Genomic DNA, 27,856 nt, shown 5'->3' on the forward strand with positions numbered 1-27,856 from the left:
CCACCACACAGACTATTGTTTCCAGCCAGGTAGTGTGGGAAGTGCAGTGGTGCAGGCTGGAACTAGAAACTATTAGCTCCTCAGTCGCTGCTGAGTTACGTGTGTTTCCCATGCATTTTAGTCGTCAGAGATAACGTGACTTTATATGACCACTCATCAAGGCTGATTGAGGAGTGCCGGACCTCTAGTGAATCGAATACATCCGGTTGAAAATAAAGCAAACGTTGAACGTGAAGTTTTATCTCTTCTGCTGGGAATCACACGGTGCCCTCAATTTGAACAACTTTCTTTCAAGAAGAAGTTACTAAAAAATTGCGCTTATTATTGTGTAGCGTTAGTTTGATATTAAAGAAAATATTAGTGTAATGATAACAATAGAAAATTAGAAACAAATGTGAAGTTTTAACGCTGACACTAAGTACAAGAAACAATACTTGAACGTTATACAACAGCCCAAATGTCACATAAAAATCAAAACGTAAGTACATAAATCGAAATCGTTCATTAGATTCTGATAGAAGTTTGTATTATATTTGATCTGCAACTGAATGGAGACTGCAACGCAAGTAAGGTAGCCATCCACATAAACTGTCGGGAGATTCAGACTTACGTCGTTAAACGTATAAATAGGTAGCAACGATATCGTAGCTTTTATTCGTATGTACTATGACCATGGCTGAATTCACGAGGGATTATATATTAGTAATTGCAAATATCATGATGATCTAAGAACCCAAAACTATATTTTTCTTTCATGTATAGGGCCTAACTCTTATTTTGTAGCTGATTAGGTCACCTGCCTGGATAGATCATGATTATATGAACCACTTTTTCTAGAATTCCTTCCTGACTATGACTATTGTAATTTCATATTTATATGAATTTCTGACGAAGTAAATAGTAAATGGCAACCATGACTTCATACATAACCTCGAAAGTACTAACGCTTCATTTTATTTATGAACTTATCAACAGTTGTGCTTGAGAAGGCGCTCGTGGATTGTAAATTAACACATGATTTTCTCAAAGATTATGATGATTTTCATCATTTGTACAAGCCAATCTTAAATTACTAGCTGACATGGTCACCCCACAGAGTTTTCCATCGAACTCGTATGCTCATTTTAATAACGGAATATTTTTCGGACAACATGCAGCTGCAACGAATCTCGGTGCCTAAAATATATATGCGCAGAAAAAAACATAATTTTAACAGATAATTTGCATTAGAAACGTTGTTAATACATTTAATTTCCTTCTTTATATTTGTCTTTCGATCAATCAACGTCATCTGAAGAATTGTTCGACCCCGAAAACTTAAATCGACAAATTCTCTGTCACTAATCGCAAGTTTTTACGAAGCTAAATCTACCGTCTAATTCTATATAGTATAGAAGTATATACTTTTTGGGCACTTTTTCCCCGTTAAACATAATTAAAACATCATTCAATGCCTTATGGCATATTCTTCTTGAAAAAGAATAGATTAATATACAACATTTTCTGAAGCTGCAAATGACTGCGCGATGTGACTGCATCTACGAGTTATATAGTCAGATGGGGTAAGACAGGACCAAAATTACTAACAGGCATGTAGCATCTATACCATGAATAACTAAAAAATCCTAAACTTATCACAAGGTGTGGTTATGCAGTGGGCTTCAAAGCTACAACTCAGACTTTCTGCATACAACACAGTTTTCTGTACAGATTAAAAAAAGTGAGCTGGTCCCATCTTACCCCATTGGGGTAAGATGGGATCAGGCTGGGGTAAGAAAGGACCAACAGGTAATTCTTATGTTACAAGGTTTTTAGTAGATATATAAAAATCTGATATTCAATATTATCCATCTAGAAACACATTATTTGATTAAACAATCACTTGTTACTGTTTTGTGTTGCAGGAAGTCAACTCTAATATCAGTCACATTGGAGTTTTTGCCACAAGAAAACTTTGTTAAGCATAGAAATAGTAGGTTGGTTTTGATTCATTGTAGAGCACTGCTAAATGCTACATGTATATTCCCTTTGTGTCATTGTCTGAAAATTTATGAAATTGGTAATAAAACCAATAGATAATAACTTAAGAGTCGGACGTCATGCGTTTTCTTGCTAACTGCATTTGTGGTGCACTTCTTCAAACATAGCCCATGCCCTCTCACAAAATTGTGATAATAGTCACTAATCGCAAGTTTTTACGAAGCTAAATCTACCGTCTAATTCTATATAGTATAGAAGTATATACTTTTTGGGCACTTTTTCCCCGTTAAACATAATTAAAACATCGTTCAATGCCTTATGGCATATTCTTCTTAGAAAAAGAATAGATTAATATACAACATTTTCTGAAGCTGCAATTGCCCGGAAATGGCAGCGCGATGTGACTGCATCTACGAGTTACCTACTTACACGTTGGGTCAAGTGTCGTAAAAGTTGATTTTCAGGATTTCCATGGTCATGAACTTGCTTCTAAATGTCTTTAATTTCATAAACACTTGACATTAGGGTTAAATCACATCTATTTTGCATTAAATTTCGGAGTTAACGTAACGTAATCCCACAATTATAATTCACCCTTCGCCTTAAAATGTATAGAAATTATATCAAAACTCGGTTTCACCATAAACGTTAGCTCGAATCTCACGTTCATTCTTCTATTAATATGTCATCATGGCAGAGTGTAAAATGACTGATTCCCTCAAAAGCAAAGCATGAACAGTCGTTTACGTCAAAAAATTCGAGGCATTCCTGGCTACCCACATCGGTTGGCGATACATGTTTGGGTTTGGTACATATGTTGGGTATGGTGTGTTTGGGCATGGTATATGTTGGGTAAATAGTATGTTGGGTATGGTATGTTTGGGTATGGCGATTGAGAAATTCGTTTCGCAAAGTATGTCCATAATGAATAATGTTCTCTGCTCTATCCCGCTTCGAAAAATTGTGTTCCAATTTTTCTCCTTGTCCAAAATGCCGAGAATCATTCCATTTACAGTGTCTTTCAAAATAATTTGAACATAATTTCTGTACGTATGGATATTCTATGGATCATTTGACAGCAATAGTGATAAAGTATTCTTATTATTTAAATTGGTAATGTTTGAAAGGTGGCGTTTAGTTCCTTATTTATTACACTAAAATATAGAGTGCTTTGAAAAGTGTTATTGCAAATAAATAACAGTTGAATTACGAAAAACATAAACGCATGTTTTCTCCGAACAGTTCTTCATCCTGTTAAATTCTTTGCACGCTACACATCATCACATGCTACATTGAAGCATTATTTGATTCAATGATAATCTTGTGACACCAAATGTTGCGAAAGAATAATTCTTCTTAAATATCTTTACAGCGAATCATTTGAACATGAACTGAATTCACAAAATTGTTTAGTTTGGCGAATAGCATCTTTGCAGGCATGGTCTAGCACATACATGTACATACAAAGCGTATACGTGGCCCACCTGTTCTAGAGGTGCAATTGTCTGTCTGACCTGATCAAACTTTACACGTTCAACACTTTCAGGATTAAAATGTAAAAAATAGATGAAACATATCATATGAATGTAAAAACGTATGAACAATGTTTTTTTTTTGTTATCATGATGGAAATATTAAATCAGAACTCTGCAGTCAAACATCCGACGAATCGGAGTTTAGCAAGTTGCAACCTAGAATTTGCAAATTAATAACTACTGAAAATAATGTGATATATATGTCCTCTCTAACTATTATTACATACATGAAATAATTCCAATTTCATAGTGCACTTTATAACTATATTAAACGTGATACGTTTTCCATTTCAATAAATCAAAATCGTCTCGTTAGAACCATGCAATAGTTCCAATTTCTTCGTGCATTTTATAACTAAATTAAACGTGATACTTTTCCACTTCATAAATCAAAATCGAATCGTTAGAGCCATGAAATAGTTCTAATTTCATAGTGCATTTTATAACTAAATTAAAACGTGATACGTTTTCCACTGCAATAAATCAAAATCGTACTGTTGGGACCTTCAGCATGAGCGGGCAGATTGAGGCGCATAATCACTTCAAGGCACCACAAATGCAGGACTGTGAAAGTGAAAGCATTGACGGGACACAAGGACCGCAAAAACCTTATACAAGTGCAGAACGTTCGCCGACCTTCTTGCTGGAGTTCATTGTGCATGGCACGGCCACACTTGATTTCCTAGCAGGTCATATCAATTACCATGTAAATTATGAATCAGTTGTTGACAGAGACATTAAAGCACATGATTACATTCTTCATCACGACGCAATTATCATTAAGGGTTTTAAATAATTCATGATGCTGTTAGAACTAATTGCATTTCCCATTTTCCACTGTGTTGTGTAGCTCTCGCCAGCAACAATCTCTCATCAAAGATACCGCTACCAAATTCAATTATTAGATTTCTAATACGTATATGCGCATGGAATATTAAGCATAAATAAGGAAACTCTTTTTTTTAATTATAAATAATTGGATGAACACACCCATTAGGCTTAAAGCGAAAGAAACTTTATAACATTTACGTTCAGGAAACTCTCCATAAAAATATATCCAGGATCGCAGGATGAACAAGGACCTCTATAATAGTTGCCTATTTCTTGTAAAGACAAGAAAGTATAAATCGCTCGACTGCAGTGTCTTGGTAGGCAGAATTGAAATTTAATAGTTTTATATTTTCTGGTTCTTGGAAGTCTCGATCTTCCAAGGGCCATAATTAAATAATATAATGTCATTTATGATGGCGTCCTCACGAACTTGACACCTGTAGATTAAGACATTAGCGTTTTACTAGTATTATTCTCACGGAAAACCTACAAGCATTGTAATCGCCCATGAGTGCGCAGGTAGTTCTCCCCGTCCTCGTAAGTGTCTGTAATATACATCTGTATATGATATAGGTAGTACAATGCGTGGATAGTTCCACTCAATGGCATCATTGCAAGTACAATGCGTGGATCTTTCCACTCCATGTCGTCATCGCAATTGCAAGTCCATTGCGTGGATCATTCCACTCCATGGCGTCACAACAAGTACAATGCGTAGATCGTTCCATTCCATGTCGTCACAATTACAATGCGTAGATCGTTTCCATTTCGATGAAATCATCGCAAGTAAAACAAGTACGTCCATCATGGCGCACCTCCATTAAAATGTGTGGGTGCAGCCATAGCGTTTTTTTTCGGCTCGTAACATTTCTTAGAACTCGACGAGCTGAGTAACTCGGTCCGGATACGACGAACTGCCAAAGATTTCCGTGTATGAGAGCTGCTCAGCGTTATAGCAGCGGTTCCTGAGTGAAATTATGACGGTTGTGTAGGCGGTACAAATAAGTTTTTAAATCCATACAAAAGAAAGACTTGAATAGTGATGCTGTAATTGATTCCTCTTTAACGAAGACATTCGTTTTATTATTTAATTCCCAAAACTTGGCCTTGATTGTCTCTCTGGCCGGAAAGGCACACTCGGCTGCGTCGCTTCATACGGCCGCGCTGTCGCAGCAATGTCTTTTGTCTGCTCGTGATGTGAAAAACATCCTTAATTCAGCACCTCACAAATGTTAAACATACTCGTATTTTACTACCTTATGAAATGTCGCTCAGAATAGTCATATTTTGCGAGTTAGGGATTTTTAAACGTGATTCCATTGTAAGGTAAGAGACTGAACTCTTGATTCGTAAACACATTTTAAGTTTTCCTGAAATAGTACAATTTTTAAACACTAAATGAATACGCATAACTTGCAACACAAACAAGGATTAACGCAAACTAGAGGTTCTTTTTTAACATAGTAAACATGTATATTATATTATATATAATATGTATATATCCACGCATTCTACTTGCCATGACGCCATGGAGTGGAACGATCCACGCAGTGTTGACCTTGGAGGAGCTTCCACATGCGAGCTGTTGCATCGAGCATTCAAGCTCCGACGGGGTTATTATGTTGTAATTTTTATATTATTAAGATATAGTGATATTGTCGAGTGTTTATATGAAAAAGACGTTGTGAAAATGGTAAATGTTGATGTGACTACGACGTTAGGGTAATCGTGAATTTTTTTAAGATGAAGACGTTATGATGATGGTAATATTTTATGATAACGACATTGAGGTAATGGTGAATGTTTATATGATGTTCAGCACGTATTAAATGGGCGACGCAATCATTCTATTAAATAAAATATCGTCATATTCATATTAAGAATAAATGATTTAAAATGATTCCTTCTACTGTACGTATAATCGTAATTTTCAAGTATCTCTCAGTTCCCTACCCGTCTAGGCATCGGATATTTTTCCAACTAAAAATGGCTATTAATTTTAGTCTTGAATTACCTTTTAATTACTTCCGAGATACCACTCTAAAGAGTTAATCTTAAAGTGATGCAGTTGCGACCTAATTGTGTAAAAAGTCAAATTGAAATGATTCTAGGCAATATCAATGTGCATAAGGTACGTTTCTACCATGTAGCTCTCTGATCTACCGACGTAAGAATCACTTAAGCAGTGGCTGGTCAGGGTCAAGGTAAAATTAAAATATTGTTAAACTCTTGTCAAAACTGAGACCTGAGTGCTTTCCGGTGATTTGTAAAGATGATTTTTGTTACTTTTATCTAATTTGTAGCCAGAACCTTAATAAGTGCGGTCAAACTGAACAATTCTGTTTATTAAATGATCCTAGGTTCCCTGAAGGCTCATGGAGGCAGGCTTACAGAATAATGTGAAGGAAGTCCCATTATTACAACTTCGAATGCGTCTTGAGTAACATTGTGATGATTGAAACGCCTCGTCCGTGACTGTGCATAGGAAACACGAACAGCAGCTTCTGAGCGCCGTGTATATTGAGTTTATAAGTCGCCGTGTGTACTCAGGTTGCCGTGTGCACCGCTTATATTCAGGTCACCGTGTGCGTCATTTATACATAGGTCGTCTCGTGTACCGTACATCTTGTGTATACTCAGGTCACCGTATAGTCCGCCCACCCAACACTGAAGCAGCCTCAGTGTGCCGCGTAGGGCCAGCGTCTCGGCTTCACGGTGCGGGAGTTGTTGAATTATTCAGCGAAGGTATTATTTTATTAATTTTTTATTTTAACTTGTTTTGGTGCTGGGGCAGGAAATGCGCCGCATGCCTGGCCACAACTTACAGAGTTCCTGTTGAATGAGACTCATGGCGTAAGAAATTCAGAAGCCTGAAATTAAGAACTTTGAACTTGAGAACTCAGAAATTAAGACCCCAGAAATTCAGAACTCTGAAATTACACTTTGGAAGTCAGAACGCTGAAATTCAGAACCCAGAAATTCAGAACTCAGAAATTTGGAACTCTGAAATTCAGAACTTAGAAATGCATTTACCATCGGTTTTTTCGAGCGAAGGTAGAAGGTGAACTTGATAATTTAAGGCGGGACCTTTCTCGTGTTTTCATACAAAATTAAATTAATTTAAACAAACAGCAGATAAAATTTTGCTACTTACATTCAGCTGTCAAACAGCTAGTAGAATCAAGTGTGAATTGCATGTTAAAGCGAAATTTTTGTATTTATAATCAAATGGTTTTTGAGTTCTTTACAGACTCTGTTAAAAAACGCAATTTCGCGATGACTCGGCTAGATTGTGACACAAAAAAAATTTTGGACAGATACTTTTTGAGTATAAAGACGCTGGTATCTTCAATATATCTCTTGGTGCACGGAACACGCATCTATATACATATACAGTATCTTACTTCAACAACATATTTACGCGGTCAATTTACGATTGCAACTCAAATTAACCTTTCACCATTCGTACGAGTGAGTTACTACCCATCTCAATCTTATTTACTTTGATTTTTGCACACTAAAAATTATATAAACACAAAAATTTAATGCATACAAAGCGAATTAACAAAGAATCTGAAGCGAAGAAAGGGAAAGGAAACGCACCACACATATCGCCACGTTCACGTTTTCAATGGAACCATCGTAACTTTTATAGTCTCGGTTTCTTCACTTTTGAATGAATAGCTAAACTAATTGAAAACCCTGAAAAACACGCTTTACAATCTTGTTCTGAATAGATGATTTGGCAATGTACGTCTTTTTCTTTGTGATTGGATAACTGTTCGTTGTTTTGCTGTCTTTTATCAACTGTTGTTGAGAACTGTTTGTTGTTTGAATAATTTTTTATGAAGGAACACAACTGTGTGCAATAGCAATATTGTTGTGTAGGAACATAACTGTGTGCATATATATACTCAGTTGTTACAATAGTGTTATGCATGAACAAATGTCGTAATCGCAATGCTCATGCGCATGTGAATGAGATTAATTATTGTTCTTGTGAGGCAAATTTCCTATCAATAAATTGATCACGCCCCACGCTTAGCAACATTAAAATCATGTCCATACATAAGTACTTTATAATCGACCTTCGTGTGCGTGACATGAGGTTGAAGTGTTTAATTAAAAGTACGCGTACACGTTAAGTTTGTATAATGTATATAAGGCAACGTGACTGGCATGTTTGCTTATATAGGAGCCGAGCTCAAAATACATCCTGCACGGTCCATTCTCATAATTACAGAATATTCATATATGATTATGTTCATATATAATTCATATTCATGCATAAGTTTATTCATTTAAATGAATGAGCTTCCATACTTGAGAAAGGGCCAAAATGTTTAACCTGCATGATCAGATGGCACGTAGTGATATATGTTCACGATTAGAAATTTAATTCGGCTTTAAAAAGTCCTATAGGCTCCGTAACTACCTTTTAATTGAAAAATAATTTCTTACTCTGGATTTTAAAAGTTCAATGGAAATATTCGTTATTGTTTTACAAAGCATTTTGTTTTTTACAGCTCTCGTTGAATCTGTCGGTGACGTCCCACCCAGTATTCCAAGTTGCATTCACGAAGAATTTTACTCATACATGAATAATTTAATCGAACCATTTCACTACATAAGTACAATTATTTTCTTTCATAATTATACCTGTGCTTGTTCCATTTTATATGAAATTTCCATTAACATCAAGTTTTAGTTCGTCTTGGACAGGAAAACAACTTGCTTTTGGTGCCTGTCTTCCGTCTGATTTTCTATCCGCAGCATATACTATGTATGCGCATATTTTCCCTTGATATTCATAAATATTGTGAATCTTGCAGTGTTTGGCCATTCAATATGCAAAGGACAGGACGTGATGCAATCTCTCGCTGCAAATATGGAACTTTTATTGCTGATCGTTTATTGCATCGTTTGTTTGGCTTATGCTAATGTAAGTTGTGCACCGGGGGTTCCCAAACTTATATTCACATTATCATCCAATTTATTATGTTTTAATATTCTCATTACCTCTTGCAACAAATATTGCCCACGTTGAGCAATAAAATATTAAGCAATTGAACATTCCTTTATATTCACGTTACGCCTTAAACAAAACACTCTCCCTTTCACAACCCTCGACTAATTTACATCCGTTTGGGCAAATGTTGTCAACATTGAAGTAAGTGGCTGAATGAAAACACTCTCCCCTAGCTATATCACTCTCGACAAACTAACATCCGTTTAAGCAAATGTTGTCAACACTGACGCATGTGGCTGAATCAAAACACTCACCCCTAGCTATATCACTCCCGACAAATTTACATCCGTTTAGGCAAATGTTGTCAACATTGACGTATGCGGCTGAATGAAAACACTCACCCTTCCATCACCCCAGACAAATTTACATCCGTTTGAGGCCCACTGCAGTGATGGAATTATGCATGTGGAAACGGCAAGTCATTCGACATCATTTACCGTGCTGATGGCCGCGGATGTATGAGGTAATGATGAAGCGGTGACGTAACGTTCGTTCTAACCTTTTGGACCTTTCATTATGTTAACCTTGAACCTTATATAACGTGATGGTGAATCGATGAAAGCGAGGAATATGTGTTGAAAAATTGCCTTGAGAATCGTGAATGCGAATACATAACCTTTGGGACCTTTAATTATAGTTAACCTTCACACTTTCAAGAGTATAACTTGTTGGTGAACAGATGAATGCGTGTAATATGTGCTGGGAAATGGCCTTGAAAATTGTGGGCTTGGACGATACGACAAAGCTGATGGCCGCGGATGTATGAGGTAATGATGAAGCAGTGACGTAACGTTCGTTCTAATCTTTTGGACCTTTCATTATAGTTAACCTTGAACTTTATATAACGTGGTGGTGAATCGATGAAAGCTAGGAGTATGTATTGAAAAATTGCCTTGAGAATCGTGAGTGAGAATACATAACCTTTAGGACCTTTCATTAAGTTAACCTTGAACCTTATATAACGTGGTGGTGAATCGATGAAAGCGAGGAATATGTGTTGAAAAATTGCCTTGAGAATCGTGAGTGAGAATCATAACCTTTGGGGCCTTTAATTATAGTCAACCTTCACACTTTCAAGAGTATAGCTTGTTGGTGAACAGATGAATGCGTGCAATATGTGCTGGGAAATGGCCTTGAAAATTGTGGGCTTGGACGATACGACAAGTTGAAGTTCGAAACGATGAAACTGAATGAATTATCTTCTTTAGTTTAAAATTATAGAAATAACTATACGAATGTGATGAAATATTTCCCGAAAAATGAAGAAATCAAGCTATGTAAATTTTGTTGATTGAGTTGATGTAATTTAATCAGCATTACTGGGTGAGTTAAGGCCGAAAATCGACTTGCTGGATCGACTCAGCAATAAAACTCTAATTACAATGACGACCTCTAATTGGGGCCTGACATGACAGGTGGTGTCGCATACGGTAGTTGGAAGTGCCATTGTTGGTTGTGAAATGAACGATTGTCTGTTTACACAACCGCGGTTATAACCGTGACCTTACTGGGTTGAAGCGAGCACGTTTACAACCGTGACCTTATAGGGTTAAAGCGAGCACGTTTACAACCGTGACCTTATAGGGTTGAAGCGAGCACGTTTACAACCGTGACCTTATAGGGTTGAAGCGAGCACGTTTACAACCGTGACCTTATAGGGTTGAAGCGAGCACGTTTACAACCGTGACCTTATAGGGTTAAAGCGAGCACGTTTAAAAATTGTTGCAATGGTCTTCAAAAAAATACAACTACTTGTCGATCAATTCTGTTTGCGTTCGGACTATTGATTTTCAATAAATTGCCAGAAATCAACCAGAAACTATCGCTTCCTGACAAATTAGTTTTTTTAGTTTTGTTCGATTGTTTATTTTTTTCGGTCTCACGATTTGGTTCAGATTTAAAATAATAAAGTAAAACAAAAATAAGGTTTCTGCACAATTTCACTACAATTTATGGACAAATTCGTAGTCTACTCAGATTTCTAAATTGGGAGCTGCATCAATATTGTTTCTTTATCTATTAAGGACTGCAGAAATTACTTGAAACGAAATTAGAATTATAATGAAATTTTCGCTGTATCTAGAGACGTCGATCGTGCATTAAGTAAAGGCAAAAATTGATTAAAAGAATTGACCATCTTATTAAAGCACAATTTGTGTAATTCGGACATTCTGGTGTTCACTTCCACTTGAATAAATTCAACAAATTTCAGTGCAAATAGAAGGCATTTATCAATGCAAGGTTAAATAGCCTCTTATTAAGTAGACGCCCCTCAATTAACTAGATACCGCACCTGATTTTATCTGAAGTATCTTTAAACACGAACTAAAAGGCAGGAAATGCCGCAGAAATTGCGTTTTTAAATCCTGTAGTTCGGTCACCTTCATATACGTGACCGATAGCTATCGCAACTGCGAGCGTCCTGTGAGTTTTCCCACGCATTACGTATTTTTAATATAAAATGCCATTAATTTTTTAAATCAGCTATAAAAATTTATTAATTTTTTGTACTTATTATTTCAGCAGTACCATGAGAAATGACAAAAATTTACTATTTTTTGCATCAGAATGAGTGTAATTAGAGATAAATAAAAATGAAAATTAAATTACGGAAATTTTAGCGAAATGACGTAAAATTTCCCTAATGCAATAATATTGTGATAATTTGGAACAACAAATAATAAGAAAAACACTGAACTCTCCCTTTTTTGGCATTTATCTGAATTATTGCATTCAACAAATTTTTCTATGTAATTATTGAGGTCAGTAATTTTCCAGGAAAATGAAAGTTAAGGAAAGAATTTTAAGTCGTTTTATACGGATTAAACTTTTAGATCGATGAAAATTAAAACAATCACGGTAATGCATACGACTGTAATTAAAGAGGAAATAATCATTCATGTCTGGTATAAAATATCACTCAGGATTATACGTGAATATCTCCAAATAATAACAAATCTTGCACATGAATACACTTCAAACTTATGGATAGATATACTCAGTCGTTCAAAATTAAACTTTATTAATTATAAAATCAAGAAAAAATAAAATACAAAAGCTATACAGTACCTACATTATGAACCATGCGCAAGACCGCGATTGACTCACTACATCAGTATGGAATAATAAGTTATTTCGAGGATCAGACGTGAACAAGGCTAGCTACACACAGCGTACATTGTGTGTAAAATAATATAACATGAAAGTTATGGCCTGAAATTAAGACATTTTTTGTGAGAAAAATATTAGTTATTTGCAAAGTACGTTTGTCAGAGATATGTAATTCGGAATAAATCACCCACACGTGAAAAGAATACAAAAAAAAATCTAAAACATCTTGTAACAAATTAAGTTTGTACAAAAGTAAATCCATTCGGGCAAACTTGGAACCAACTTACATGTCAAGGGAACACACGTAAATTTACATGTATGGAAAGAAACTCCCACATACGAGTATTTACGGCATGTAAAACTTATAATTAATCAACGAAATATGAAAACCGTCATTTCTCATTAGCTTAAAACAAAATTGTGCTCAACAATTTAAATCAAAGCTATTCGTTAAGAGGAAACATACTTATTTATATTAATTTTTGCTCGGCATGCAATGGCTAAAGAGAAATTTAAAATTTTCCGAGACTTCGGGGTTTTAATTTCATTGAGGTTCATATTAAGTTTTATATAAATGAAAATCTCCACGTATCGGAAAATTTAATTTATCTTCAGCCGTTGCATGCCGAGCAAATATTTTTCACCAATTTCCCATCAATAAATTTCTTACTCGCACGACGGCTTGGATAACTCGATCATCAAACAAAACAATTTCATTTAAATTTTATTTCATTACGTATCATATTATAAACTTCATGGAAATAAAAAAGTTTTTGTTTTTGTAAACATTCACCTGATTTTTTTTTTAATCGGTCGCGTTTCAGCTTTTGACTAAACTTATTCATACATGAGAAATTATTGGCCATCAACAGAAAAATTCACATGTTATTTTTCCGCCCAAATAAGGAGTGTCTTGTCATCACTAATTGTTGCAATGTAGACCTAAATTTCAGCAAAATTTTTCATACTAAGTTACAAGGTTTCATATTCGGTTAACATAAGAAAGTTGCCGGGACATAGGAATTAACTTATCATTGGCTCCTGTTAATGTTTCATTTTGAGTGCTTCTCAGACCCTACGTCTAACGTCCATTTCGTTGAGAGCGTTACAGACCGCTACTTCTAACATACCTTTCGTTGAGTGCGTTATAGACCGCTACTTCTAACATACCTTTCGTTGAGTGCGTTATAGACCGATACGTCCCTTTCGTTGAGTGCGTTACAGACCGCTACTTCTAACGTCCCTTTCGTTGAGTGCGTTACAGACCGCTACTTCTAACGTCCCTTTCGTTGAGTGCGTTATAGACCGCTACGTCTAACATCCCTTTCGTTGAGTGCGTTATAGACCGCTACTTCTAACGTCCCTTTCGTTGAGTGCGTTTCAGACCGATACTTCTAACGTCCCTTTCGTTGAGTGTGTTTCAGACCGCTACTTCTAACGTCCCTTTCGTTGAGTGCGTTACAGACCGCTACTTCTAACGTCCCTTTCGTTGAGTGCGTTACAGACCGCTACTTCTAACGTCCTTCTTGTTGAGAACGTTTCAGACCGCTGTGATCGTTGTGATCGTTGAGTGCGTTTCAAATCGCTACGTCTAACGTCCCTCTCACTAAGTGCGTGCGTTTCAGACCGCTACTTCCAACCGTTGAGTGAGTTATAGATCGCTAAGTTGGACGTCCCTATTAATATTTACTTAAACCAAGTCTTCATAATTTAAAAAGGATTTAATAATATAATATATGTAGCATTTTAGCATCAGCTATGGTCAGGCTAAGTGGCCTAATCACTGCATCACGGCACCGCATTGTCCATGTCACGGCACGTGGCCATAAAATTACTGTCCCCGTTCAATGGAGTTCCGGCATTTCTACGCAGGCGAATCAAGCCATGGGTTTACGAGTAAACCATGGGTTTAGTCGTTGCGATGAGCGGCAGTTACTAATACTCACATGTTTTTCTAGTCTGGCTTCTGCAGCTTGTGACTTCATATTAAATAATTCTCGGCTCACGATATAAATTTCTCGCTTCTCGGTCTACATTTTTTTATGTTATTTATATGCTAGTTATTCTAGTTCAAATGCTGGTTGCATACTTGTTATATTCTAGTTATATGCTAGTTTAAAAGATAATGAGTGAATTGTGAACTGCAGATTTGTAACAAAGAGTGAGAAGTAATCGAAATGATCGTTTAACTAAAAATTAGCATTTATCCTGCTTTAAACTTAATTCGTCAAAATTTGTTATTTAGTAATATTGAAATTTTTTTTAATCAAGAAATTCAGAAACTTCACCTTTTCAAAATGTAATTGCAATTAAATTTTCCTTTTCTCACTTCACGTCAAGTTCGTAGACAAAAATTGATAAATCAAATCAAATTAATTGAGTCAGCTACATAATTTATTTACCGAAAAGTAATTATTAATAGTGTAAATACTTTTGTAAGTCAGCAACTTCATGATTTTGACAAAAAATTAATAATGTCAGTATAGTTTCCTAAGTCAACTTCTTTATGGTTTCGAAAAATAATAATGTTTAGAATAGTTTTCTTAATTACTAAATTTATTTCTTATCTCAGGGCGTGACAAACGTCGCATACGTCGTGGAGGCGGGCGAAGGAGCTAGTAATGGAAAAGCTAAGAACGGCACCGCAGCGCAGCTGCCTCAACCTGACGCTCTACCAGAGGTAATTTCGAGTACATATTTTCATAGTATTCATATTCATGCTATATGTACGCATATTTATGCTATAATAATGGTATTATGATGTGAACCCGCATAATAATTAAGATTACTTATTTATGGAAATGTTAAATTTATAATTTTTAGGATTGTTTATTCATTCAGTCGCGGAAAATTTTCGCATCATAATTAACAAATTTTTATAGAGTTCCGCACCTATATTACGAAAAAGTTTGCGGCATTTATAGGGTAAATAAGGAGAGAGAGACCAGCGAGATAGGAGAATGAGGAGAGCATCAGACGTAAGAGTTTACAAGAGTAAGAAGAGAGAGTAAGAGTTTTACATGCTGAGTTATCGTCATTTCTTCTTAACGATTACGATCGTATTAAGCCTGGTGAACGTAACAAGTAGCCAAAATATTTAATTGTATCCGCCTAATCCCAGCCCATTGTGATGTTAGGGAATAGTACCAATTTGAATCATGTTTCAGTTATGAAAAATTTTGCATTTCGTTTTAAAGACTTCCGCAATTTAGGTTTTGTGTACTTCTTGAATATGTCATTCATGTTTTAGACTTTGGTTGGAGTGGACTACACAGTACAACGCAATTGTAAATAACCAGTATTTGAGGTACATGTGTTAAAACTATTTCTTTTATAAGTACTAACCTGCAAGACTGTGCTAGAGTTGCAACAGAAATAGTCCCCCAGCATTGACTGTGATACTTTCGCCGCAAGCTTTATTCTTGCCATCGCTGATCAAAGAAACCTTAGCGTCATCGTGATGACTTGTCGGTGAAATGGCAGAGTGATTTTCTGATGTCGTCGGTGCTGCGCGATATTTTAGGGAAATAAGATTTTCTGATCACCATTGGATCTGGAACCTCGTGCAACCTCGACCGACAACCTCATTACCATTTCCTGGCTGAACCCTCCCACCCAAATGATTCATTGTTTGTTATTCATCTACCTGAGATAAAATGGAAAATTTTCTTTAATCTCGTTCGTGGGCCAGTTAACAATCTTTCACCAAAAGGATAAACTTTGAGACGGATATCCCTGATAGGATCTTCAACAAGTGACGTCATAGAGACGCAATATGTGCGTCATTTTGAGGCGATATCCTGCAATAGTTGTCCGTAGCAGTTGTGATGATCTGTTAAGTTTACAGTTTACAATATAATTTGACAGATTCATTGATCTCTACTGAAGATAGTTCGTGTAAACCACGAATAACCTGTGTTCGCCGATGCTTTTTCGTTAAAGTATTTAATTCATATTCTTTTTCTGTCACAATAAATTGCGTGCGCAATGCACAGTAGACTGTCTATTGTGGCCAGTACGTATTAGTGGTTCCCCGCCACACTATTATAATAAATGGGCGAAATTACCCCTAATTCGCCACTAATATGGGCGAAAACGGTCCTCTTTAATCAACGCGCATATCTCACTATTGAATTGGAACCGACAATGCAATGATATAGAAAAAGGAACGATACGAAATCCTCTAAAATAAATTTAAATGAGTGATATGTAGAAAATTTTAATTCTTCTTCACTAATATAGTTACGTTATATGTCAATTCATCAGATTTACGGACATTGATTCATTCGAATAGTTGATTTTTATTACAAGTTTTCAATAATTTATACGTCAGTTCAACATTGCTCCATAAATATTTGTCATAGTGAGATGCTTACACGACTTCACATCGTCAGATTTCACGCTAATGCAAATCTCTAATAGCCGTAATTTGCTAATGGAACTACTATTAATTTTTTTTGCAAAATGATGAAATTATTTATTAGCCAAGAAAATTGCAAGGTGAGAAACAACTCTTGAATATAGTTTTTACGCGAATACTTGTTCTGTAGATATTCAAATTTTAACCGTCGCATGCATTTTGTGCTCCTTCATTAATTATACGTTTCCAAGAACCGGGCAATAAAAATCACTAATATGAAATTTCTGTCAATTTCAATAATTTCTGTCAATTTTATCTAGCATAGAGTTATTTAATTATTCATCAACTTCAATTACACACAGGCAGCAGGCCGACAACAAATTTCTAAATTTCTGTCAGTTTTTATCTAACATAGAGTTATTTAATTATTCATCAACTTCAATTACCCACACAGGCAGCAGGCCGACAACAAATTTCTAAATTTCTGTCAATTTTTATCTAGCGTAGAGTTATTTAATTATTCATCAACTTCAATTACACACAGGCAGCAGGCCGACAACAATGGAGCAACCCCATCGAGTTCCTGTTATCCTGCGTGGCCATGTCTGTTGGGCTGGGGAACATTTGGCGGTTCCCGTTCGTGGCGTACGAGAACGGCGGCGGGGCGTTCCTCATCCCGTATTTGTGCGTACTGATCTTCATAGGCAAGCCCCTGTACTACATGGAGCTTTGCTTGGGACAGTTCGCCTCCGCTGGTGCCGTCAAAGTCTGGCAACTCGCACCTGCATTTAAAGGTCCGTTTGAAATTAACAATTTGGTGATTTGTATATCCTCTTGCTTATCGAGATCTTTATATCGTTTGTGGTTGAAATTGTTGAATTTCGTTGGTTGAACGTTGTTGAATGAATGTATCGTGGAACACTCGAAGTTCAAAATTATGCATTTGTAATTATGTTAACCCTCTGAAACTTGATCGTTGTGAAATTGGCCTTTATTTTACGACCTAAATGATGATTTAAATATTCCAATCCATCCCTAAATTTCTGCTTTATATTTCAAAAACTGCAATCCCTTTTGAAACTTACGATCTAAACAAAATTTCATTCCCACAGGGGTTGGATACGGTCAAGCGTTAGCCACATGGTCGGTAGTTACTTACTACGTCTCCTTGATGGCCTTAACGGTCTTCTACTTCTTCGCGTCGTTCTCTAGCGTGCTGCCGTGGTCAGAGTGTGGCGAGGGATGGTCTACGAAATACTGTGTGCGCTCGAGCTCCAATCATTCCCTTCTCACATTCAACGTCTCCTTGGCTAAATCTTCTTCAGAGGAATACTTCATGTTAGTGTTACACGGGCAGGGTGGCCCAGTGGTTACAGTTCAGAGTATCAAGATTGGCGCAGAGAGGCGCGGGTTCGATCCCAGCTCTGTGCGTCAGTTGCTGGTCAGAATCGGCGAGGAGGCCGGGCGGTTAAGCACAGCAGAATTGTAGCAGTGAGTTGCGAGTTCGAGACCGCAAAATTCTGTGAATGTTCTGCGATGTTAAGAATCGGCGACAGTCCTACGGCCTACTAAAGGCTGAAACCGCTATTACACGAGTTAATTAATGTTGACGGTAGACATATCGCTGAGGCTGAACGCTTTGTAGTTCAATGGATGAATGTTGCTTAAAAGCTTTACCTATAACTTTCAAAATCTTATCAGGAGGAATACTTCATGACAATGTTCTATGTGCTAAAGTAAATATCTGACATTTATTTTTTTTAGTAACGCTGGGACTGAATTCCAAATATTTATCCTGATTAACGTTGCCTGAAAGCTAGCACTTCTCTCTTGATTTAATTTATTTAGATGAAAAATTCATGCCAGTGCTACATATTAGGTATCATTATTTGTAATCTAACAATTACGTTTTTTGCATCTGTGGCTGACCGTTATGTTCAGCTGATGGTCGTTGAATTATTCATATCAATGACAATTATTCAGTAAACATTGAGCAGAAGTTGATATTTAGTCTCTGAAATGCAATGAGTTTACCATAATTTTACCATACGATACGTAAATTGAGGCAGCAGAATTTTTTCAGACTCGGCGACCCAAAAATTTGGCAACACATTTTGGAAAAATCTTGATGTACACTGTTTTTTTTTCGGATCAAAATTTACCGTGCCACAATTATTCTGATAACATTTTTCTATTCACAGTGTTACTAAATAGACTATAAATATCACCAGAATAGTGTATAAATAAACGTCACAAGAAACAATTTTTAAAATACATTCAATTTTTGTGACACAAAAATTGTTTATTCACTCGGCCACAGAAACGATTTCTAATATAAATTCAATTTCTGTGACCCAAAAATTGTTTATTCTCTCGGCCACAGAAACTATTTCTAAAATACATTCAATTCCTGTGACTCAAAAGTTGTTTATCCACTCGGCCACAGAAACGAAGTGCTGCGATCAAATCTGTGACTCAAAATTTCTGTGACCCAAAAATTGTTTATTCACTCGGCCACAGAAACGATTTCTAAAATACATTCAATTTCTGTGACTCAAAAAATGTTTACTCACTCTGCCACAGAAACGAAGTGCAGCGATCAAATCTGTGACTCAAAATTTCTGCAACTCATAAGTTGTTTATCCACTCTGCCACAGAAACGAAGTGCTGCGATCAGATCCCAGCGGCCTGGACAACGGTATGTCGGCCCCTGAGTGGCGCTTGAGCCTGTGCCTGCTCTTCTCTTGGCTCCTGATATTCCTGGTGCTGGTGAAGGGCGTCGCGAGTTCCGGTAAAGTGGCGTACTTCACGGCGCTCTTCCCTTACCTCGTGCTCTTCATCTTGCTCGGAAGAGGTGCTACTCTTCCTGGCGCTGTGGACGGCATCATTTACTTCCTCAAACCGCAGTGGGAGAAGCTACTCGAAGTTAAGGTCAGTTTCAATTTAACTTCTCGATATTAATTCTATACTACTGATCGATCTTGAAAGTTTCGCTGAAATATTTGGTAAACAACAGTGCATTGATGTAGGTTTTAATCCAACTTGAAAGTTTTTGAGGTCTGATTATTAACCTCTTGAATGTTTTGAGTGTCGATAATTCAACGATTTTCGGGCACAATAGCTGCAGCGACGTGACTTTGCACACTATCGTATTCCGTGCTAATATGATTGCACAATCGTTTTTCGTGCTAAAATCACTTCACACAATCGTATTTCGTGCTAATATGACGCACAATAGTGCCCTATTTAGCATGCCAACCGTAGTGTTCCATGTCGCACTACGGCTTGTAGTGCATAGTGCTACTTCGTAGTGCTAGTGCCCTATTTAGCGTACGGGCCCATATCAGGAGGAATACTTCATGACAGCGCTTCACGTGCTAAAGTAAATATCTGACATGCAATTTTTTTATAGTAACGCTGAGACTGAATTTCAAATATTTATCCTGATTAACGTTTCCTGAAAGCTATCTCTTCTCTTTCCCTTCAAATTATTTAGATGAAAAGTTCATGTCATTGCTCTATGTAAGATATCATTATTTGTAATCCCACAATTAGGTTTTTTTGCATCTATGGCTGACCGTTATGTGCTTCTGCTGATGGTCGTTGAATTATTCATATCAATGACAATTATCCAGTAAACATTGAGCCGGAGTTGATATTTAACCGCTCTGAAATGCAATGCTATGCATTAACCAGATTTTCATTATACGCTACGTAGATTGAGGCAGCAGAATTTTTCAGACTCTATGGCCCAAAAATTTGTCAACACATTTTGGCAAAATCTTGATGTAGACTTTTTTTTAGATCAAAAATTATCGTGCCACAATTATTCCGATAACATTTTTCTATTCACAGTGTTACTAAATTGGAAATAAATAACACCAGAATAGTATATGAATATACATCACAAGAAAAAATTTTTTAAAATACAGACAAATGTATCACCATTATAGTGTATAAATAAATATACATAAAAATTTTTTAAATACATTCAATTTTTGTGATCAAAAATTGTTTACTCACTCGGCCACAGAAACGAAGTGCTGCGATCAAATCTGTGACTCAAAATTTCTGTGACCCAAAAATTATTTATTCACTCGGCCACAGAAACGATTTCTAAAATACATTCAGTTTCTGTGACTCATAAGTTGTTTATCCACTCGGCCACAGAAACGAAGTGCTGCGATCAGATCCCAGCGGCCTGGACAACGGTATGTCGGCCCCTGAGTGGCGCTTGAGCCTGTGCCTGCTCTTCTCTTGGCTCCTGATATTCCTGGTGCTGGTGAAGGGCGTCGCGAGTTCCGGTAAAGTGGCGTACTTCACGGCGCTCTTCCCTTACCTCGTGCTCTTCATCTTGCTAGGAAGAGGTGCTACTCTTCCTGGTGCTGTGGACGGCATCATATACTTCCTCAAACCGCAGTGGGAGAAGCTACTCGAAGTTAAGGTCAGTTTCAATTTAATTTCTCGATATTAATTCTGTACTATTGATCGATCTTGAAAGTTTCGCTGAAATATTTGGTAAACAACAGTGCATTGATGTAGGTTTTAATCCAACTTGAAAGTTTTTGAGGTCTGATTATTAACCTCTTGAATGTTTTGAGTGTCGATAATTCAACGATTTTCGGGCACAATAGCTGCAGCGACGTGACTTTGCACACTATCGTATTCCGTGCTAATATGATTGCACAATCGTTTTTCGTGCTAAAATCACTTCACACAATCGTATTTCGTGCTAATATGACGCACAATCGTTTTTCGTGCTAATATTACTGCATACAATCGTTAATTCGTGCTAATATGACACACATAATCGTTATTCTTGCTAATATGACGTACAAAATCGTTTTTCGTGCTAATATGACGCACACAATCATTATTCGTGCTAATTAGACGTACACAATCGTTATTCATGCTAATTAGACGCACACAATCGTTATTCATGCTAATTAGACGCACACAATCTTTATTCGTGCTAATTACACACAATCGTTATTCGTGCTAATATGACGCACACAATCGTTATTCGTGCTAATTAGACGCACACAATCGTTATTCGTGCTAATTAGACGTACACAATCGTTATTCATGCTAAATAGATGCACACAATCGTTATTCGTGCTAATTAGACGCACACAATCGTTATTCGTGCTAATACTACTGTAGACATTCGTTTTTCGTGCCAATATTACTGCACATAATCGTTTTCCGTGCTAATTTGACGCACACAATCGTTGTGCGTGACAATATTACCAATCCAATTGACGAACAGCCAATCGTTTGGGTGCTTAAAAATCCAGTAGCAATACAATTATTTATGGCCGAAATAGATTTTATGGATGTTTAATATAGCAGGTTTTGTTACAGCTCTGCCCCACTTTTCAATCTGTAACTTTTTATAGATACAATAGAAAATTAAAATATATTGCTGATTATGAAACCTCCTTCTATTGTCGGTTGCCCACAGGTTTGGTACGCTGCTCTGTCGCAGTCTTTCTTCAGTCTTAGCGTCGGCTTCGGTTCCATTATCATGTTTGCTTCATACAACGACTTCAGGCATAACGTCTACCGAGATGCCACAATCATCTCCTACACCGACACCTTCACATCCATCTTGGCTGGGTTGACGATCTTTTCAATTCTCGGTTACCTCGCCAACGGTAATTTATTGAATAGATTCTGGATATTTTTCCGTTTCTGCAGTTTAACATATTATTTTTGAAAGTTTTGGGCTAAAATTCCAATAAATTATCCTATTCATGCATCCGGATTTATGAAATACCTGCATAAGTTGGTCAAATTGTAATCGGGAAATAGTACGTCAATTTAAAATGGACAAAAATTTTAAATTTTGAAATTTTACATCCTGGTCACGTGTAGTTTACATCCTGTAAGTGCACATATTTCACGACACGATAAGCTTTAACGTAAGTGAAACTTAATTTATTCATTGTGAGTTATATCATTTGAATGTCTCCTCAGAGCTTGGAGTAGACGTGAAAGACGTGCTGAAGGGAGGAGGCAGTACTCTTGCCTTCGTCAGCTACCCTGACGTGCTCTCCCGCTTCACTTTCGCGCCTCAGTTCTTCGCTACTCTCTTCTTCCTGATGCTCTTCACTCTGGGCATCGGCAGCGCTACGGCCCTCACCGGCTGCGTCATCACTATTATTTGTGATGAGTTCCCGCGTTGGAAGAAATGGTTGGTGACACTTTGTGTCTGCATCGTCGGCTACCTCATGGGACTTGTGTATGTCACGCCGCAGGGGCAGTATGTGCTCACTCTCATTGATTACTACGGAGGGGTGAGTTACTCGAGACATATTTCCTATATTATTTTAAGAGATAAATTTTTAACCTAACGCATCTGTGTATGAACCTACTAAATGTATAATTTAGTTTTGGGACACAACAAAACGTGACGCAGTTGTTTATGTTGGGCTTTAAAAAAATTTTTGAAAACCATGATCTATCTAGTAATAATTACTAACACTGCATTTCATTTAGATCTGTGATTACGGTTAGGAAAGGTTAAACAAGTTTTTTTATGCCTGATGAGGTATCTTCGTAACTATGTACAAGATCTAACTTCATACCATGAAATTTATAGCGTAAGAGAAAAATTTTGCAAATGATTTAGTTTTTGAACAAAATTCAGCTCCACATTTCATTGATTTGTTGATTAACTTGAACTAATCATTGCAGGGCTTCTTGATCTTCATCTTAGCTGCTCTAGAGGTCATTGCCGTTCACTGGGTGTACGGTATCAAAAGATTCTGCCTCGACATCGAGTTTATGTTGAACAGGAAGACAAGCTACTACTGGAAGTTCTGTTGGGCCATTCTAATACCCGTTGTGCTTATCGTGGTCTTTTTCTACACCGTGGCTACATCTGAGGCACTAACACACGGGAAGTATGTCTTCGGCCCCGGCGCTATCGGTGAGTACAGTTAGTACGGTAATGCAGCTTAGGCTGAGGTAGTACATGTATATCTTTCGCTCCGGCTCTTTCGTTCTGCACTGTTGGTCGGGCAACGTGGCTAATAGCATTAAATAGTTGAGGCCTGTCTTCGGTCCCGGTGCAATCGGTGAGTACAGTTAGTACGGTAACGCAGCTTAGGCTGAGGTAGTACATGTATATCTTTCGCTCCCGGCTCTGTCGTTGAGCACTGTTGGTCGGGCAACGTAGCTTATAGCATTAGATAGTTGAGGTCCGTCTTTGGTCCCGTTGTTATTGGCAAATACAGTAAGTATGGAACTCATCTTAGGCTCAGTAGCGCATTTAGTACGACTATAAAGCTCATTTGTGATACAATGGAGGCTTGCTATTGGGTTTAATGGAATTTGAAAATCACTACGATACTCTTTAGTATTTTATAAGCAATGCGCAATTTACATTAGACACTGATACTATCAAACTGAATGCAACAATTTCAATGAATTTGTTCCCAATAGCGCACCTCATAATTTGATGAAATTAGTTAAAAGTGACTCATAGAATCATTTCCTAAAATGTGGAAACCTTTCAACAATTTTAAGAACAAATGCTCCGCTAATATTATGAAAAGTAAAAAAATATGAGCATAATGATAACGCACCACGCACAAGAAGTTTCGATCATAAATTATTTTCCTATGATATTTTTATATTATATAATTAGGACCTTTTTTTAGTAGTTTTTTGGTTTTTCTCACTCTGTGAAGTAGAAACAGGGGCTGAGTTGCCGCCATTTTAGCCTAAAGATGTTGATACTTTCGAGACCTAATTATACATGTTATTTTATATCAATCAGACCATACCAATATTCATCTCCTGTCTTTTACCACGAAGAGCCCAATTTTAATTTTTATGTAATTTTTAATCTTAATTAGAGCTGATTTTTAAATCACGCAGAAACTTCAATTAATGTATTATTGTATTACGAGTACAAATTATTTCCGAGGATTTTAAAATAAAATAAACAAATATTTCCGGCTTTTTAGACAATAGTCTCGTGAAATAAATTAATAAATGATATACATGAAGAAAAAATATAAATCCAGCATAATAAATTAATAAAATATATAAATAAAGAAAAAATATAAATCAAGCATAATAAATTAATGAATAAATCTCTAATTTTGTGTCAGGGTTGATAAATTAATTGATAATATAAATAAAAAAGTATAAGTCAAGCATAATGAATGAATAGATAAGTCTGTAATTTCGTGTCAGGGTTTATAAATTAATTGATAATATGAATAAAATAAATATAAGCCAAGCATAATAAATTAATTAATAATATAAATGAAGAAAAAATATAAATCAAGCATAATAAATTGATAAATAATATGAATGAAAAAAAATTTATATCAAGCCTAATAAATTATTTGATACAAATGAAGAAAAAATACAAGCCAATTATAATACATTAGTAAATAAATCTGTAATTTCGTGTCAGGGTTGATAAATTAATTAATAATATGAACGAAAAAAATATAAGTTAAGTATAATAAATTAATAAATAAATCTGTAATTTCGTGTCAGGGTTCGGCGTGGCGCTGACACTGTTCGCTGTCTCCACGGTACCGGCACTCTTCCTGTACGCGTACGTGAAGCGCTACCGCAAGGGCATGGGGCTCCTAGAGAGTGTCAAGGATACGTTCAGACCGTCAGACAAGTGGGGTCCTAGAGATCCTGTACTGAACAGGAATTATAAGGATTTCTTAGCGGGAAATAATCCTGCTGTGCCCATGGATGGAATTGATAACCCTGCTTCTGACATTGAGATACATAGATTTTAAGAGCTTATGATCGTCTTTGTGTTATATGTTGAGAAGATGTCGATACAGATTATAAAATTGATGTATTTTAAATCATATTTTAATTGAAAGGTAGTGAGTATGGGTGAGTGTAAAATATAAGAAAGAAATCTTATGTCCATACCAAGCATAATATAGTGAGGTAAAGATACTACTCTTGCAAATACTATGTTCATTTTAATGCATAAACTATTTTTTTAATGTGTGGCCGTTTACATCAATATATGTATCCTTCGAAAAGAATTAATTTACGTAAATACTGCAAACTTCCTAGGAAAGTAACCATATGCACCGGAATTGCCCACTAAAATCATATTTGATTTAAGTTTGTTAAGTTATTAGAATCCGAGAATAAATGACGGACAACTTTTCAATCGATATTGAAGAAAGCTGTTGAATTCATAGTAAATAACCTCTATCAGACTGGGTAACTGTGATATTCATGTAAAAATCATACCTATTAGTGAATTAGTGTCTAGGATCGAGAAATTCGGGAGGTATCAGCAAGAATGGTTAATCGCAATATCATGAAAATCTGATGAAAATTGATTTTATTGATTGACGGGACCGGGCATTACGAATAAAAGTCTGTTTTTTTTAATTTGCAATCAATGATGGTTTCCACTTTGCAGCTCTATGACCTCTACTTTCTTGAAATTTGTGATATTGAAGAAATATTAAAATGTGTTTAAAACGTTCTATAATGTAAAATATTATGGCTTTTTTAATCGCAACTATGCCCAAAAAATGTAGACTGTTTTTTTCTTTTAGGTTAAAATTCCACCCTTTCTGTCCGTATGTTAGAGTCGTGATGTATAATTGATGCTTGCGGGAATTTCGTACATAAATAATAAAAATACATAAATAATACACATGTAATAAAAAAGTAAATAAGCGCTACCGACCAATTGTTTTATGTTGATTAGTGTACGTTTTTTGTTGAAACTCGAGCTTGTAGTCTCCTTACGCTCGCTAAATAAATTTTAACAAAAATTCTGTCGTCCTCATTTTCCGGTTTCTGTTTCAAACCCTAATTCGTAATACATTTTTTTAATTAGCTACATGATTTTTAATATCTTAACTTCTGAAATCGGATCATTTAGTCAGTGGTTTGTTAACTGTCATTAAAAAACGTTAAAACATTTCGTTTCTTTGGAACTTTTTGCTGCTGAAAAATGTATTAACTAGGTTATTGAGAACTTGTAGGTGATTTGGCCCATCATCTGAATAGTGTGATTTGTAAAAAAATTATGAATTCTTAAATCCGCATGAAACTTATTGAAAGAGTATTAAATTTTCATTGTATTTATATCTGAATAGAAATCATGCTTGCCCTTATGATTTGTACCGGCTTCAAATTAATGGGATTGATCCTTCAAGGAATTCCAATCCTGCCATGATTATAAACTTAGCTCGTGTAAATATATGAGCAAACCTGAAAATGTTCGCCAAAATAAAAACAAAATTTAAACAAAAGTAAACATTAAATAAATTGGAAAGGGTTAAGATGTAGTCTGTGTTTCTGATGCATGCAGCGAAGAATTGTTACGGGATAAGCTAGGTCGTTCATCTTGTTAGTGGGAATTCCATTATAGATAAAAAAACACATCTTGAGCGCTTACTGTGGGATGTACCGAGTTGATAAGTGTTTCCTGTACGTGGTAACAGGGGACACTTGAGGAGGTATAACATTTTTCGCAGGTATCTCTTTAGTACCTTATTAAAAGATTTTGAAGCTCATTAAAAGCAGCGCATTAAGCTACTGGACCTTATTAAGTTTGTGTTCCATGTTCACTACACAGTGAACTAACAATATTTAAGCTCATCAAGCCTGTGTTTCGTGCCTCACCACACTATTAACTCACAATATTGGGACTTAATAAGTTTTTCAAACCTCATAGTACCATGACCTCGCAACTCAACCGCTTATTTTGTTTCATTATACTATGACACTGAAAATCAGGTTACAGAATATCTTTAATAGTAGGTAGAGAATTCGTATGCACTAATTTCGCCAATGATTTCCGTATGGTTTTGCCTAGACCTAAACAATCCATGCTTTCATTTGTCTCTCTTTAGCATAAAGTAGAAGTTGTCCGATGTACCGGACACGACAGTTGAATTATTGTTCATTAATCGTAAATTAGCAGACGTCCGTTTCCTTTACACCAGAACTCATGTCTGACGCACATTCAACGGAAGGAAAGCGGAAAAT

General features: G+C 36.2%; 1 protein-coding gene across 1 annotated transcript; it reads left to right on the forward strand.

The window, feature by feature from the left end:
- LOC108674059 (sodium-dependent nutrient amino acid transporter 1) lies at window positions 1–26,634 on the forward strand. Its single transcript, XM_018161958.2, has 9 exons — window positions 1–478; window positions 15,059–15,166; window positions 17,391–17,640; window positions 17,959–18,184; window positions 19,504–19,777; window positions 22,311–22,503; window positions 22,826–23,145; window positions 23,546–23,780; window positions 25,367–26,634. Exons 1-9 carry the CDS (start codon window positions 458–460, stop codon window positions 25,621–25,623), a joined length of 1,884 nt encoding a protein of 627 aa, XP_018017447.1. The 5' UTR covers window positions 1–457; the 3' UTR covers window positions 25,624–26,634.
- Window positions 26,635–27,856: the final 1,222 nt, after the last annotated feature.

The sequence above is a fragment of the Hyalella azteca genome, unplaced genomic scaffold, assembly GCF_000764305.2.
Source record: "Hyalella azteca isolate HAZT.00-mixed unplaced genomic scaffold, Hazt_2.0.2 contig10128, whole genome shotgun sequence".
Lineage (NCBI taxonomy): Eukaryota > Metazoa > Arthropoda > Malacostraca > Amphipoda > Hyalellidae > Hyalella > Hyalella azteca.